Below are 15,582 nucleotides of genomic sequence, written 5' to 3' on the forward strand. Positions count from 1 at the left end.
TGTCTGTCTGTCGTTTGTTCTATCTCTCATTCTTTCCATCAATCTTTTCTTCATTCGCTCACTCGATCTTTCATTTGTTTGTTCATTCATTCAGCTTATTTGAAATATCAATACATGAATGTCGACTTTTCGCTCAATCATTTGTTCATTCAATCTATTGTTTGTTCCATCTATCCTTCATTCATTCACTCTTTCGTAGGTTTGTTTGTTCTATCATTCGTTCATTTGTTGTTTTATCGTTTGTTCATTATTTCATTGATTATTTCATGTTTGTTCTATCTTTTGTTTGAGCTATCATTCGTTCTATCCAACAATCATTTGTTCATTCGTTCGACCTATTCATTCTACCTATCATTCGTTTGTTTTATCTATCAATTGTTTGTTTGTTCTTTTCTACCTATTGTTCGTTAGTGTGTTCTATCTCCTGGTCGTTCATTTGTTCTTTCTATCTTTTGTTCATTCTATCTATCATGCATTCATTAATTAATTCTACCTGTCGTTCATTCTATCTATCTAGCTATCATTTGTTTGTTCTTTCTATAATTCGAACCGATCTCTCTATTGTTTGTTCATCCTATTGTTTGTTCTATCTATCTATCGTTTGTTTTATCGGTCTCATTTATTCGTTATATCTATATCTGTAATGGTATTTATCACAATATAGTTACTGTCATTTCAAGTATATTTTCAAGATAATTTTTTATGATTTTCATTTATACAACAGTCGAATAAGGTTAATATTGAGCCACTTATGATACAAACAATATCTATCTATCTATCTATCTATCTATCTATCTATCTATCTATCTATCAGCCCTCTCATGCATTATCCAATCAAATGACTTTTTTTTCAGACTGAACTCCAGGTAACTGGCATCAGACATATCAGATAACATAATCGGAGCCTTCTTAAATATATGCCATGTATACAGTACTCTCAAAGTAAGAGAACATCTGCAAAATTCTGAAATAGTCTCATGCCCCTCCACAGAGGGCATCAAAAACAGTAGTGCTCAATACAGGAGAAAGTCACACTACAGGACGTGAGGAGTGAAGCTTACAGACACACACATTTATCAGCCAGACAAATCAGGCTTTAAATCTGGTAATGTGTGCTTCTACATCAGTACAACCCAACTGATGTAGACAGAGAAAGATGGATGGATGGAGGCCAGAGAGGTTTGGCTGGCAGGAAAATGTACCAAGGGGTCTTATTTCAGGAATGAAAAGTATAACCGTAGTTAAGCACAGGAATAAAGGTTAGCAGGAAAACAGGGTAGTTCGCCAACGGCAATGCAAACCAAGGCAAATGTCCAAGGATCACATGCCAATTCAACATCCGATTTGGAGCTGATAACTGTTTTATTTTTATTTTTTTTGTATATTTACAACAATGTTCAGTAAAGGCTAACAATCTTGGATGTTTGCACTGTTTTCATGTTTGCAGGGAATAGGGTTAGTGAGACCTCAACAACACACTTTCAGGAATGTTTTTTCCTTTAAAGTCAACATGAAATGACATTCACGAACCATTTCTCTTCCGCAATATAAAGCATTTCAGACTTAAAAAATAATGCATAAAAATTTGAGACAAGTATTAAATAAGTGCAATAACAATTAGACTGCCGTATACTTACAATACTTAGCATCTAACAATGCCTACATAGTTAACTTATTTGAAATATCAATACATGAATGTCGACTTTTCGTTCAATCATTTGTTCATTCAATCTATTGTTTGTTCCATCTATCCTTCATTCATTCACTCTTTCGTAGGTTTGTTTGTTCTATCATTCGTTCATTTGTTGTTTTATCGTTTGTTCATTATTTCATTGATTATTTCATGTTTGTTCTATCTTTTGTTTGAGCTATCATTCGTTCTATCCAACAATCATTTGTTCATTCGTTCGACCTATTCATTCTACCTATCATTCGTTTGTTTTATCTATCAATTGTTTGTTTGTTCTTTTCTACCTATTGTTCGTTAGTGTGTTCTATCTCCTGGTCGTTCATTTGTTCTTTCTATCTTTTGTTCATTCTATCTATCATGCATTCATTAATTAATTCTACCTGTCGTTCATTCTATCTATCTATCTATCTAGCTATCATTTGTTTGTTCTTTCTATAATTCGAACCGATCTCTCTATTGTTTGTTCATCCTATTGTTTGTTCTATCTATCTATCGTTTGTTTTATCGGTCTCATTTATTCGTTATATCTATATCTGTAATGGTATTTATCACAATATAGTTACTGTCATTTCAAGTATATTTTCAAGATAATTTTTTATGATTTTCATTTATACAACAGTCGAATAAGGTTAATATTGAGCCACTTATGATACAAACAATATCTATCTATCTATCTATCTATCTATCTATCTATCTATCTATCTATCAGCCCTCTCATGCATTATCCAATCAAATGACTTTTTTTTCAGACTGAACTCCAGGTAACTGGCATCAGACATATCAGATAACATAATCGGAGCCTTCTTAAATATATGCCATGTATACAGTACTCTCAAAGTAAGAGAACATCTGCAAAATTCTGAAATAGTCTCATGCCCCTCCACAGAGGGCATCAAAAACAGTAGTGCTCAATACAGGAGAAAGTCACACTACAGGACGTGAGGAGTGAAGCTTACAGACACACACATTTATCAGCCAGACAAATCAGGCTTTAAATCTGGTAATGTGTGCTTCTAGATAGTTGTCCAGTAAATAGTTTGTTTGTTTATTTATAAATTTATTTTACAGTTCTAAAAATGTTTTTATATAAAATGCATATATAAAATTTACCCTGATTCAATTTAATGAAAAATGCTATGTTCTTTAGAAATGAATGCACTAATATATCTATCTGGTCTTATTCCGCACAGTTAATAAATCGTTATTAATCACAATTAATAAAAAGGGTTCCCATACTTATGATCAATGAATTCTCTTAAATTTTCCAGTAATTGGTGATTACTAGAATTACTAGATAAGGATTTTTAGATTTATTTATTGAAAGCAAAAAAAAAAAGTATAGCCCTCACAAAGAATTTGTGATATTTTGGAACAAAGCATAACCCCAAAACATCATAATTCACTAGAAACATTTCCATGATTTGTAAAAATATGTCATAAATTTCCATAACCTTTTCAGGTTTGGAAATACAGTACTAATTTAAAGGGGTCTGTAGTCTGTAATGTTGCTGTTTGAACATAAAAACGATCTGCAAAGTTACAAAGCTCAAAGTGCACTGCAAAAGGAGATATTTTATTTAACAGAAATCACTTTTCAAAAACTACAACGAACGACTCGTTTGGACTACAACGCATATTTTCCGGGATTTGTGATATCACAAATATCGACGAATGGGACGAGACCTGGTTGAGCTGCACTAGAGAAGGCAACGAGTGTTATCACTATGTCGGAGACACGCTAGCTTTCCCAAGGCAGACGAACTTAGAGTGGTTACAATCATCCGGGTTTAAATCGCGCTCAAATTGATTTGATTTTGACGCAATATTTACACTGAAGTTCGCAGGCGGCTATGGTAAGGGGTATGACATTTCTCGACCAGCCGCTGAGTGCTGCCAATCACAACACACACTGGCCCAGCTAACCAATCACAACACACACTGGCCCAGCTAACCAATCACAGCACATTTCGTATTTCAGAAGGTGGGCCTTCATTTGATACAGGAACTATTCGAGTCGTTCATGCCAGACTGGGGAGAGAGGTGTTGTAATAATGTAAAATATGTGAAAAATAATGTGTTTTTCGAACAACCTAGTATGAGAGCCTGTTTTAGTACACATAATAGAGCATAATAGGACCCCTTTAAATTTAATCATTTTAATTACATTATCATTTTAGTTTAATTTGAATTGAATTTTTTTTTTTAAATACAATTTTCAAATTTCCTAATGTTTCCAGGTTTTCCATTAACTCCACCTGAAATTTTCAAACAAATAATTTTTTTTCCGTATGTAACTAAGTTTGCAAGGTTGGGGGAAAATATTATCATTTTAATAACAGCCATCTCGTTCAATCCATTTAAATCCTGTTATTTCTTCTAAATATTCTGTTGCATTAAAGACTGTGATAATATTAGATGTTAATATGCAAATATTATCTTTAAGGTTTTGTTTAAAAATCCAAAAAGCATTTATAGAAAAGTAATGGAAATTTCTATAGTATCTCTATGTACATTTAATAAACTTTCATTCAGACATTGGTAGTAAACTTCACAAATAATTATAAAGAAACAGCAAGTAACACAAATAAACAAATAAAAAATAAAAACAAATAAAACACAAAATTTTGAAGCAGAAAAACTGAAATGTTATTTTCTTGCAGAACATACTACAGTAATATTTGTTATATTTATTTTACCTTGAATAAGAACCCAGTGTATGGCATACATTATAACACAAATGTTTTGTATAAAAAAATTAAATACATAAAATAGGGTCTAGTCTTATACTGACATCTAAATCAACCACAATGCATGTCCGTAGTCTGATATACCACTTTCCAAGATTGCTCTGTTCAATATATAATGGTCTATGTCAACAGCAACTTATAGGTGATTACAGCATGTTGACAGTGTCCTGTAGTCTTGCTGGCAAATGGCACTGATGTTGAGAGATCATTACAAAAGAAACGCAACCATAAACACACACATACAGACAAGCACAAGCTACATATATACACACGATGACCTGGTCATGGAGAGATTTGGATGCGTTCCAGGCGACTCCTGGGGATATGAGGCACCGCTTACAGGCTATGAGAAGTACGCACATAGGCAAGCACCAGCTAACATGGTTGATGTTCCTTTGTGTTTCAGAAATGACAAAATGGACCATTGTCATAGCTCAAAATAATCATGTGACTGGCCACCAAACTGAGTCAGACAACAGTAGAGCAGTTATCTGTGCTGCCCTTCCCATAGCCACATCTTTGATACATAATGAGACATCTTTTTCATGGATGCAACTCGGTTTGTGTGAGTTTAATAGCTCAAGATGGAGGTCATAAACCATTTGTGGACTATTGATCTCTCAAATACACACTTAAATCACAAAAATCAGGAATACAAAACAAGTTACTGTACGTAAACATCATAACTCTGAGCGGAAATTTCAGCAGACTAAACAGAAGTCAAAGGGTGAAATTATGCTTTTTCACACATCACACTGTCTTTAGAGAGAAAGCAAGGTTTATGCAGTACAAAGTGATTTTTCAGTCAGACGTCCTATTCGATTTTAAGATATCTGTCATGTTCATAAATATGGAATCAGATTACAGATAGTCATTTGTTAGAAATAATGTAGTTTTAGCACATTACGTTGATTTATTGCTCCAGGAAAAGTAGAAAGAAACAACAACATTGATCCATGCATAATTCAGTTTGGAGATGAAAACACACATATGGAGCATGCAAATCTCTCTTAATCTGTCTGACTGTGGTTCAATAGCTGTATTACACAGAAGTAACAGATTCTGTGATGGATTGCATAAGGCTTTGCTTTTGAACATTTAGATTAGTAGGTCAGGTAATTAGTCGCAGTCATTTCTAGTGGCACCAGATTGATCTTGTTCCAGACTAAGGATTGACAGGATAACCTAGCAGATTCATGCACTGTAGGTAAATGCTTAGACAAACATTATGAGCCCAAAATAACCCTCAGTAGATACCTACTGTACTCTTAAAAGAGTCACATAATCAGAAATCAAATTATCCTTATATTTTTGATATAGATTTGTGCAGTGGAAACACTTTAACAACCTAAAGCTCCCTGCCAGGGCCACCAAGAACATTTATTGAAACCCCAGCTGCAAAAATTGCTCGCTCATGGTTGACGTCACATGTATACACTATACAGCCAATCATAAAAGAGGCCGGTTACATGGGGGTCTTACAAATAAAGCACCAAAAATTATTATTAGGATCAGAGAGAAGGTGAAAAAATATGAATGCAAAACTAAATACAAAAATAAAAAAATGTATATAAAACTTATAAAAAAATAAACATTCATACTTTTTTTTTTTTTTTTACACTTTTTATGTTAGTATTTTATAATTTAAAAAAAATACACTTACGTTTCAAAGTTTAGGGTTGGTAAGTTTTTTTATTTTAATGTTTTTGAAAGTCTCTTATGCTTATCAACACTGCATTATTTGATCAAAAAATCTTTTAAAAAAAGTTTCAAATATTGTGAAATATTATTACAATTTAAAATAACATCTTTTTATTTGAATAAATGTTCAAATGTAATTTATTTCTGTAATGCAAAGCTGAATTTTCAGCATCATTACTCCAGTCTTCAGTCACATGATCCTTCAGAAATCATTCGCATATGCTGATTTAATGCTCAAGAAGCATTTATTATTATTATTCATGTTGAAAACAGTTGTGTTGCTTAAAATATGTGTGGAAGCAGTGATATGTTTTTTTTTCAGGATTCTTTGATGAATAGAAAGTGAAAAAGAAGAGCATTTATTTAAAATCACTTTAAAAGTCTTTACTGTAACTTTTGATCAATATAATTCATCCTTGCTGATTAAAAGTATCCATTTCTTTAAAAAAACATAAAAATCATACTGAAACCAAACTTTCCAACAGTAGTGTAAAAAATACTTAAATTATTATATATTTAAATTTAATTTAATTATAGATGGGCATTCTTCGCAGAGAAAATACTTTTGTAATTTTTAAACCTTTCAGATCAAACAATGTTCAGTACGGTCAAGTTAAAATGACTAAAAACAGCATAATTTTATGTATCATGATACATCATTTATGTCCATAAAACAAACATACAGGACACACTGCGCCAAATGTATTTGTACAAATCCTTAACCTTGCATATAATAAATAATCTTGTCAAGCATCAAAGAAAGTAAAAATGAGCAGTACAGGAAGCAGACATTTAAAGTGGAGTTCAGCCAAACTAGGAATAGCACTGACCTCTCAGAAGGAACAGCGAACCAGTACTCGTGCTTCCTGTCTCTTTGGGCATACTGCTGCATGGAGGCACTGGCGTGAGAAAGAAAGGTCTTCCGCATGGCCCTGCCAACCCGCAGGCACAGGAACTTGTGCAACTTGGACTTCTGCTTGCCTTTGGGCCCCGGCACAACTAGGACAGGAAACAAACAGCGCAAAGTCTGCACCTGTTATCTCAGCATGTAAAATTAAAACATGAATCTTGCATCCTATTTTTACTAATCTATATTTTAGCATATTTATGCATGCTGGATGCAACACATGCTTAATAAGCTGTCGTGCTGAGTGAGCTGGTGTTGTTAGTGTGCTGCAGAGAAATAAATAAATGGAGCAAATTAAATCTGTGGCACTACAGCCAATCCAGCATGACTAAATGAAAATGTGTCTTTCAGTTTATTTTTAGGGCCACATCCTTATTAGATTGCAGCAGTGATACAACAGGATCATATGTAGGCTGACACCTCAATATATTTGTACGTTCTGTTATGTCATCAAGGATTGGATATCTTTTATAGAACAATACCCTTGGGAAAGAGAGCTACAATGAGAAATAAGCTTAAAGTCAACATGTAACATATTTGCAACCCATTTTACTTGCATTTTTTATTTTCAGTTAGGAGTGAAACAGGATATTTCCAAGAAAAGAAGTACGGATGGGACTTTAGAAGGATGGGACTTTATTTCATTTCGGCACCCACTTTTGAGGAGTTTTTTCACCGTCAGTAGCATCTAGATTTATCCACATGGTGATGCTACTTATTTATTTAAATTGAAATAATACTTCACAATATTACTGCTTTTTACGGAAGTTCTAAGCGGCCATGCATTTTTTTTTTCCCTTCTTGTTTTCTCGTTATAACGACTTATTTTCTCGTTATATCGACATAGTCGAGATACCGAGAAAATTAAGTCGTTATAACGAGAAAACAACTCGTTATGTCGATATCACCAGAAAATTAAGTCGTTATAACGAGAAAACAACTCGTTATGTCGATATCACCAGAAAATTAAGTCGTTATAACGAGAAAACAACTCGTTATGTCAATATCACGAGAAAATTAAGTCGTTATAACGAGAAAACGAGAAGAAAAAAAAATTATATTGCATGGCCGCTTAGAACTTCCGTAGCTTTTACTGTATTTTTCATCAAATAAATGCAGCCTTGATGAGCATAAGATAATTTTTCAACAACAAAAAAAAAAACTTACAGACCCTGAACTTGTTTTTATCAGTATTATATATTAAATGCCATTTTTTAACATTTAAAAAAACAAAACAAAAAATCAAAATTAACTTCTTTTTTTTTACTATATTTTTATTAACTGACTTTTATTTTTTTATATATAAAAATATATATGCATCCATAAAAATTTGGACGTGCATGTTTTGATGACAGAAAGAACTTTTTGGGGAGGATAATGTGAACTGATGAATCAGGTGAAATTTCATGTTGATGTTAACAAGTGTGCTAACAGTAGGTTACCTTCCTCTGTACTCTGTTCCTCATCTGCTCCAACCTCTTTAGCTGGTGTGAATTCATTGGTCATCCCTGGTTCTCCTTCCTTCATATCATTGGTTGTTTGCATAGTCTGAGCTTCCATGCTCTTTTGTATCTCATGGGCTTTTGCAAAATCCTCAAAAGCCACAGTGTCCGAACAAAGCGACTCAGATGTGGTGCGTGATTTGGCCTCATCCACAGGCTGGTCCCTTTTTATGTTCTCCAGAACGTTCTCAGACACCAACTCATTGGATAAATCTGTAGTATTCAGACTCTGCTCGATGCCACTATCCCTCCATCCTCTTCCCTCAGTTTCTGCATCTTGTACAGCTTCTTTTACATCCTTTGTGTCGACCATTGAAGGTTCTTCAGTAGCTGTGTTGATGGTCTGCACTGATTCCGAAGATGCACCAGAGGACTTTATCTGCTGCAGCTCGTCGGAAGATGTTGCGAGGGCATCATCACGGACCGGAGAGAGTTCTGACTCTGTAAAAACATCTTCGGACAGAGAAGCTTCTGTGCTGCGAGGGGCCGTACTGGCACTGTCGTTGCCCGTCTCACGGATTCTGTGTGCTGCATCGGCTGCGGTGAGACGTGGCGCCCTCTTGAGATGGCTCACCTCAGTTACAGAAGGCTCTAGCTCCAGATCTCTGGGTTGACAAAAAAACAACAACATATGAATCATGTGTCATTTAAAAAGTCATGCATTTCTATGTTAAGATGTTCGACCCAAAACAGTTTCTAGCCCACATTGACTTCCATAGTATTTAATTTTCATACTGTGGAAGTCAATGGGGACCATCAACGGTTTGGTTACCAACATTTTACAAAATATTCTATTCTTTTTGAACAACTAGGGTTTAGTTGTTTTTAGAACAACTTTAGGGTGAGCACAATTTTCATCTTTGGTTGAACTATCCCTTTAAGTACTTCAGGCTGTCAAGCAACTTACGGTGGCACAAGCTCTTGGACCCTGATGTCGGTGATTTCCCTACACATGGCTGCAGAATGCACCTCCTCCAGCGGGCACATGATCCCGTACTCCTCACATCCTCGCTCCTGCACCAGCCGGTCTGACTTATGAGGGTCAAACATGATGTTGTTTGGGGTGACCAACAGAACACCACTGACTATACCCTGAAAGACAGAGAACAGACGAGAAAGATGGCAACGAAACATCAGTGGACCACACACTACTCTTGCATGGCCAGACTTGATTATAACAGCAAAGACGGAACATATTGTTCTTGTTATTGTACATTGATTATTCTGGCCATAAAACGCCCACTTAGGCAGGAAGAGATTGACATGAAATGCAACCAGCTTTTGTTTTCGTTTTTCTTGTGCTGTTTAAGGGTAAATCTGAAATCAGTAATACTACAATAAAATATCAGCATGGAAATGTGGTCTATATGAGAAATTGCTCAGAAAATACTGTAAATTTGTGAAAATGTGTTTAGACTCTGTGATCCTAATTTTCATCCTTCCAAATGTAACAATATATTCCAAAAACATAATTCTGAGAATTAGGTAAAATATCTACATTTAATCATTTAGCAATGTTATTCACTTTAATTAATTTAGAAATTTGCAAAACACAATGCCAAGCTAGAGCAGAAATGAATAATATATGAATTTAATACACATAATAAATACAACATATAAACAAAATATATATGTATTTCTATGTATGCATTTGTGCATGTGTATGTATACTAATGTTTGAAAGATTGGGGTCGGTAAGATGTTTTAATCAGTTTTTTTTGTTTATATAATTTCATGCTCACCAAGGCTGCATTTACTTGATCCAAAATGCAGTAAAAAAAATCAATATTGTTAAATATCATTACAATTTAAAGTAACTGTTTTCTATGGTACTATATATTAAGACATTTTTTATTATTATTGTCAATGTTATGACCGCTTACATTTTTTTTTTTAAGTTTTATATTTTATATATTTCTATATGTTTGTGAATACTTTTTTTTTTTTTTTCAAGATTCTTTGATGTATAGAAAGTTCAAGTTGTAACAATATAAAAGTCTTTACAGTCACTTTAGGCCATTTAATGTGCTAAATAAAAGTATTAATTTCTTATAAATAAATAAATATTTCTTACTCCAAAAATTTAGACAGCAGTGTGTATGCATGTATATATCTTTCAAATATTTTCATGTCACAATTTTTGCCACAAAAACACTCACAACATCCCAATATATGGGAAAAATGACTTCCAGACTAGTAAAAATCTGTGCACCCGACTAACAGATTTGTTTTTGTTTTTTACACAGAAATTTCTCTCCCTTGAATCTTACCTTGCCATCCGTGATGTATTTGCAGTTCATTTTAAGGAACTTTTCCGTAAGCGCCTCTTCTTCCTCGGAGGTGGATGACACCACTCTGGCTGGCCGAGAGGGGCCATGGCCTGGGCCGGGGGTGCTGTGCCTCCGACGGACATCATCTGAATCCTGTCGGGATGAAGTTTGAGTGAGAAACAGCTCAATCAGTGGTAGCCCTCGCCACATCACACTGAATGCGGCCCAAGCCTGAGCTCATGATACCTGAGCTGTACATCCTCTAACACTCACACCCACACACAAACACGGTCACACACACACACACACACACACACACACACACAGTCATCATAACAAGGAGGCTTGGAAATAACAGCCCATTAAGGCATAAGGTAGATCCCTTGAGGGCTCTCTGCTGTAAGAAAGCTGACAGGCGGAAACCAAGGAAACCGAGGCAGGTTTCCTAACATGATGCAGCACAGGTTGAGTGACTGTCAGCATTTGTGTGTGTGAGAGCTCATTATAGGACAAGAAAAAGGAAAGTCACTGCTCACTGAAACTTGGTGCTGACACACCAATACAAATCTAATGATTATAAAAAGTTACTTTCAGCTTTACAAAATGCATAGCAGCAGAATCCTGAGCTGAAATGTGAACAAGCTGAAACTCCTGGATTTGAGCTACAGTAAAATCACATTTTCAGATATTGAACACATGGCTGACTCCTCGCTCGATGCACTCCAACTTCTCACACAAAGAGCTCTGTGAAACACGGACACACTGAGACACCTTATACTTGACAAACAAACATCACATGCTCATTTAATACTAATCAAAGAAAACCAGGTTGTTTACTGGAGTGATCAAGCAAGTGATGCTGAGTATATATAATTATAGTCTACTATATATAATTTTAGTCTACTAACTGCATGTATAAAAAAAAAAAAAAAAGAGATGCTCACCCTGTATGTAAACTACAACAGATGGGCCATGAGTAGCATGTTTTAAATCTTTTTTTATTATCTCTCATGTTATTTCTAACCTGTATGACTTTTTCTTGTATGGAACATGAAAGATATGTTTAAAAGTATAGTGAAAATATTTATTCACTCTATTCATTATTTATTCACAATTTCATTATTTCATTTTCGGGTGAAATGTTACTGTAAGATTGAGCCAAATATAGTTTAAATGTTTGGTGTAAGTATTTTATTTTATTAATGAATGCATGTATGGATTTATTTATTTTTTTAAAGAAATTAATACTATTATTCATCAAGGATCCATTCAAATAACCAAAATTGACAATAAAGATGTCACAAAAGATTTCTATTTCAAATATTTCATTTGAACTTTCTATACAAAGGGTCCAAAATTAATATAAATAAATCATGGTTTACACAAAAATATTTAGCAGCACAACAATTTCAACTTTTGATGATGATAATAAAAATAATAATAATAATAATAATAATAATACTTCTTGAGCACCAAATCAGCATATTAGAATGATTTCTGAAGGATCATGTGACACTAAAGCCTGGAGTAATGATGCTGAAAAATTCCATAGTAAAATATATTAAAATAGAAAACCGTTATTTTAAATTATAGTAATATTCCACAATTTTATTTATTTTATGAAAATGCAACCTTGGTGAGCATAAGAGACTTTCAAGAGAGAATGTTCAAAAACATTACCCCAGAATTTTGAACAGTAGTGTAATATTAAGGCAAACATGAATGTAGCAAAACTGTGCTTAACTGCATAACATGTTTTCTCAGCACATTAATATTACATGTCTACAGTCCGTAGACAAGTATATAAATGTATGGCTGCTGTGACTGATGGTACAGTTTAGATGCACTCCACTCTGTGTGTAGAATCAAAATGCTGAAATGCATAAGAGAAGCATGAATATTGCATGAACGTTTGTGTGTTTTCATGTAATGTGATGGTACTGTAACAAAGTCAATACTCCAGGCTATTAAAATTACAGGGATATGTGTGTGCATTCTTATTCGTGAGATGCATGTTGATACCTGAACACATCTGACGTTAGTACAAGCGTGTGCAAGGGTGCATGTGCATGCTTTATCCATTGATGACTCATAAGGAAATGCAAGTGTGTACCCCTGAATCTCTGGCAATGGGCAGCATGAACAGTAAATCCATGACCAGATGGAGCCGGAACTACACACAGGGACACAGACTAATCCAACAGAGGTGACACAATCCATTTGGCAACCTCAAAATGGCATTCCAGGAAACAAATAAGACCCTTAAAACACGACGCTGATTTGGATCTCTTGCCCAATTTAATTGAACCTGTTCAGCTCAGCGACTACAAATTAAAAAGCTGATTAAAATAAATGGAAAATAATTTAATCAATGTAAAAATGCAAGCTATGCAAAGTGATAGTCTATAGAACCTCTCTTACACTTTACATGGTCTACTAAATAAGACCTAGATTGAATGAGTGTGAAATCACGTTCCAAGCCGCTTCACTTAATAACTTGCTGTTTTTTTTAGCTGAATAAGTCTTCATGTTATACTCAACGGCCCTTAATAAAACCCAACTTATTACACGGATTATTGAATTTCACCATCCCTGTTCCAAAACTTGGAAAAATATGTTTATTAGGGCTGCACGATAAATCGCATGCGATATTTAATGCGCATCTTGTCAGTAAAGCCAGTTCTGTAATCAGCGGTTCATATATGATCGTGGTTTTGCACAGCTTGTCAGTGAACAACGGCTCTGTGTAATAAATGCTGCTCCATGTGAAAGCACACACATGATGGAGATTTACCAAAACCACCATGAGCTAAACGATTACAGAACTTCAGTTTTTTTGGACTTCAAAACTTCATAATGAAAAGCTAAATGAAAATGATGCATGCTCATGAGTCAAAAAGCATGTGCTGTACATATTATACAACAATTCTTCTGGCATGAGTAAAGCCTGAAAATGATCAGACCTTGGCATCCAAAATCCATATTTTAATTTAAAACAGTGATAAAGGACAAGCATAAAGCCTGTCCTCTCACTATATATGATCCCCCTGGAAGCTTTGGATGAAGATTGAGATGACACTTACTGTGGTGGCCTTCTCCAGATCAGCCTCTGAAGAGGTGGGGGAGAGGGGGCTGATGGGACTGAGGGAGGGAGAGCTGTCTGCACTGGAGATATATTCCGGATCATGGACATACAGCACCTAAAAAGCAAGACACGCACAGAATTTATATTTATATCATCTCACATGCACACACCAAATGACATTTTTCCCCAAGTAAAATTAAAAGGGCTAATGAAACCGGTAAAACACAAGCAGACATGTTGTTTGACATGATATACATTTCAATTTTCAGTTTAGATCTAGTCAATATAATGCATTTTTGCATTAGAAAATATTCCGTTCATTTCTCAAAGATATAATCTTATTAAGAGGGAGAGAGACTTTTCATAAATGGACTCACTGACTGATAGATCTGTAGTTTTTGTAAAATAAGATAAAATTAATAATGGGATGATAAAGAATGAAAGACTAGGCAGAATAAAATAGCCAACAGTTTCTATGCAAAACATTAGATTTTCATTTGATCACAAAAACTATTTTTGTTTCTAATTGCCACAAAATGCAAAGGTAAACACCACCAACCTATGATAAAATACTGCTGCTATAAATGCAATAGTTTAATATATTTGTAATGGCTCATCAAGATGTTTATGCAAAAGATTGGCTTGCTTTATATACAGTATATATATATCACCTCTTTTGGACTGCTTGGCTCAGGCTTGGTTATATTTTTCTGCTTTTCCCACACCTCTTAAACAACTGTTGTGTACTCTAGGAATAAAACCGATCTAAATCAAACACACGTCGACACATTAAAAAAATATATTAAAAAGCATAAATCAAGGCATATAAAGTGTTTGATCTCGAATAAAACAAAATGATAAATAAAGAGATGAACTGCCATTCACAACTCAGCAATGGAGCTATTTGCTGAACAAACAGAACTTTTATTCTTCTACAAAAGCCACAGTTCTTACCCAGAGGACTATTTCTCAATTTTAAACGGTCCCAGTTCTTACCCTCAGGATCACGATATCTCTGCTTATTAATGTTAAACTGTAGAGTCACCACGATGAATCTGCTACTTAAGGAGGCATTTGAAATTTCAGAGAGGGCATATTTTTCACCTTACCCTTTATTACACTAGACTTTGGGAAAAGCAATTGACTGGAATAGAGTTCAGCTGGACATAGAGACCATCTGCTCTGAAAATTAAAAGACCATACAGTACCTTGCCAGGGACCACAGCGTGAGAGAAGAGTTTGTTGAGCTGGACGAGCTCGTTGGGAGTCGTGTCAAACTTCAACGCAATGCTGTTGAGTGTGTCCCGGGACTCCACCTAGAGTTGAGGCACACAAAAAAAAGTTAGATATTATTTCGTTAGCTTAAAGCAAAAAGTTCTCAAACGAAGACATCAGCTTCTACAGGGCTGACTAAGCATTTGAATCTGTTGGAACAGCAAAACAAGGCCCAAACCAACCAATGCGTTTTATGAGATGTTCACCTGTTATGAATCATCTCAAATTACGTAGCCATATACAACCATACTGGGAAATGTTGAAGTGATTCACATTTGCACATTAAAAATTCACAAGTTTACATGGTTAAAAATAGTTAAAACAATGTAAATGCAAAACTGTTCGACAAATCTTTCAATTTTGGGATAAGGAAAAAAAAATCATTTCTTAAAAGCTATATAGTAT

At 34.6% G+C, this 15,582-nt stretch overlaps 1 protein-coding gene across 1 annotated transcript in view; it reads right to left on the reverse strand.

The window, feature by feature from the left end:
* Positions 1–15,582, reverse strand: part of LOC107559676 (oxidation resistance protein 1-like) — a 57,180-nt gene that overhangs the window by 7,487 nt on the left and 34,111 nt on the right. The window contains exons 5-10 of the mRNA XM_016243572.1: positions 15,111–15,218; positions 13,901–14,017; positions 10,818–10,970; positions 9,455–9,639; positions 8,488–9,152; positions 6,862–7,137 (exon numbers count right to left, since the gene is read on the reverse strand). Coding sequence (XP_016099058.1) covers positions 6,862–7,137; positions 8,488–9,152; positions 9,455–9,639; positions 10,818–10,970; positions 13,901–14,017; positions 15,111–15,218 — 1,504 coding nt within the window. The remainder of the gene's footprint in view (positions 1–6,861; positions 7,138–8,487; positions 9,153–9,454; positions 9,640–10,817; positions 10,971–13,900; positions 14,018–15,110; positions 15,219–15,582) is intronic.

The sequence above is a fragment of the Sinocyclocheilus grahami genome, unplaced genomic scaffold, assembly GCF_001515645.1.
Source record: "Sinocyclocheilus grahami isolate Dianchi unplaced genomic scaffold, SAMN03320097.WGS_v1.1 scaffold695.1, whole genome shotgun sequence".
In the NCBI taxonomy this organism is placed as follows: Eukaryota; Metazoa; Chordata; class Actinopteri; order Cypriniformes; family Cyprinidae; genus Sinocyclocheilus; species Sinocyclocheilus grahami.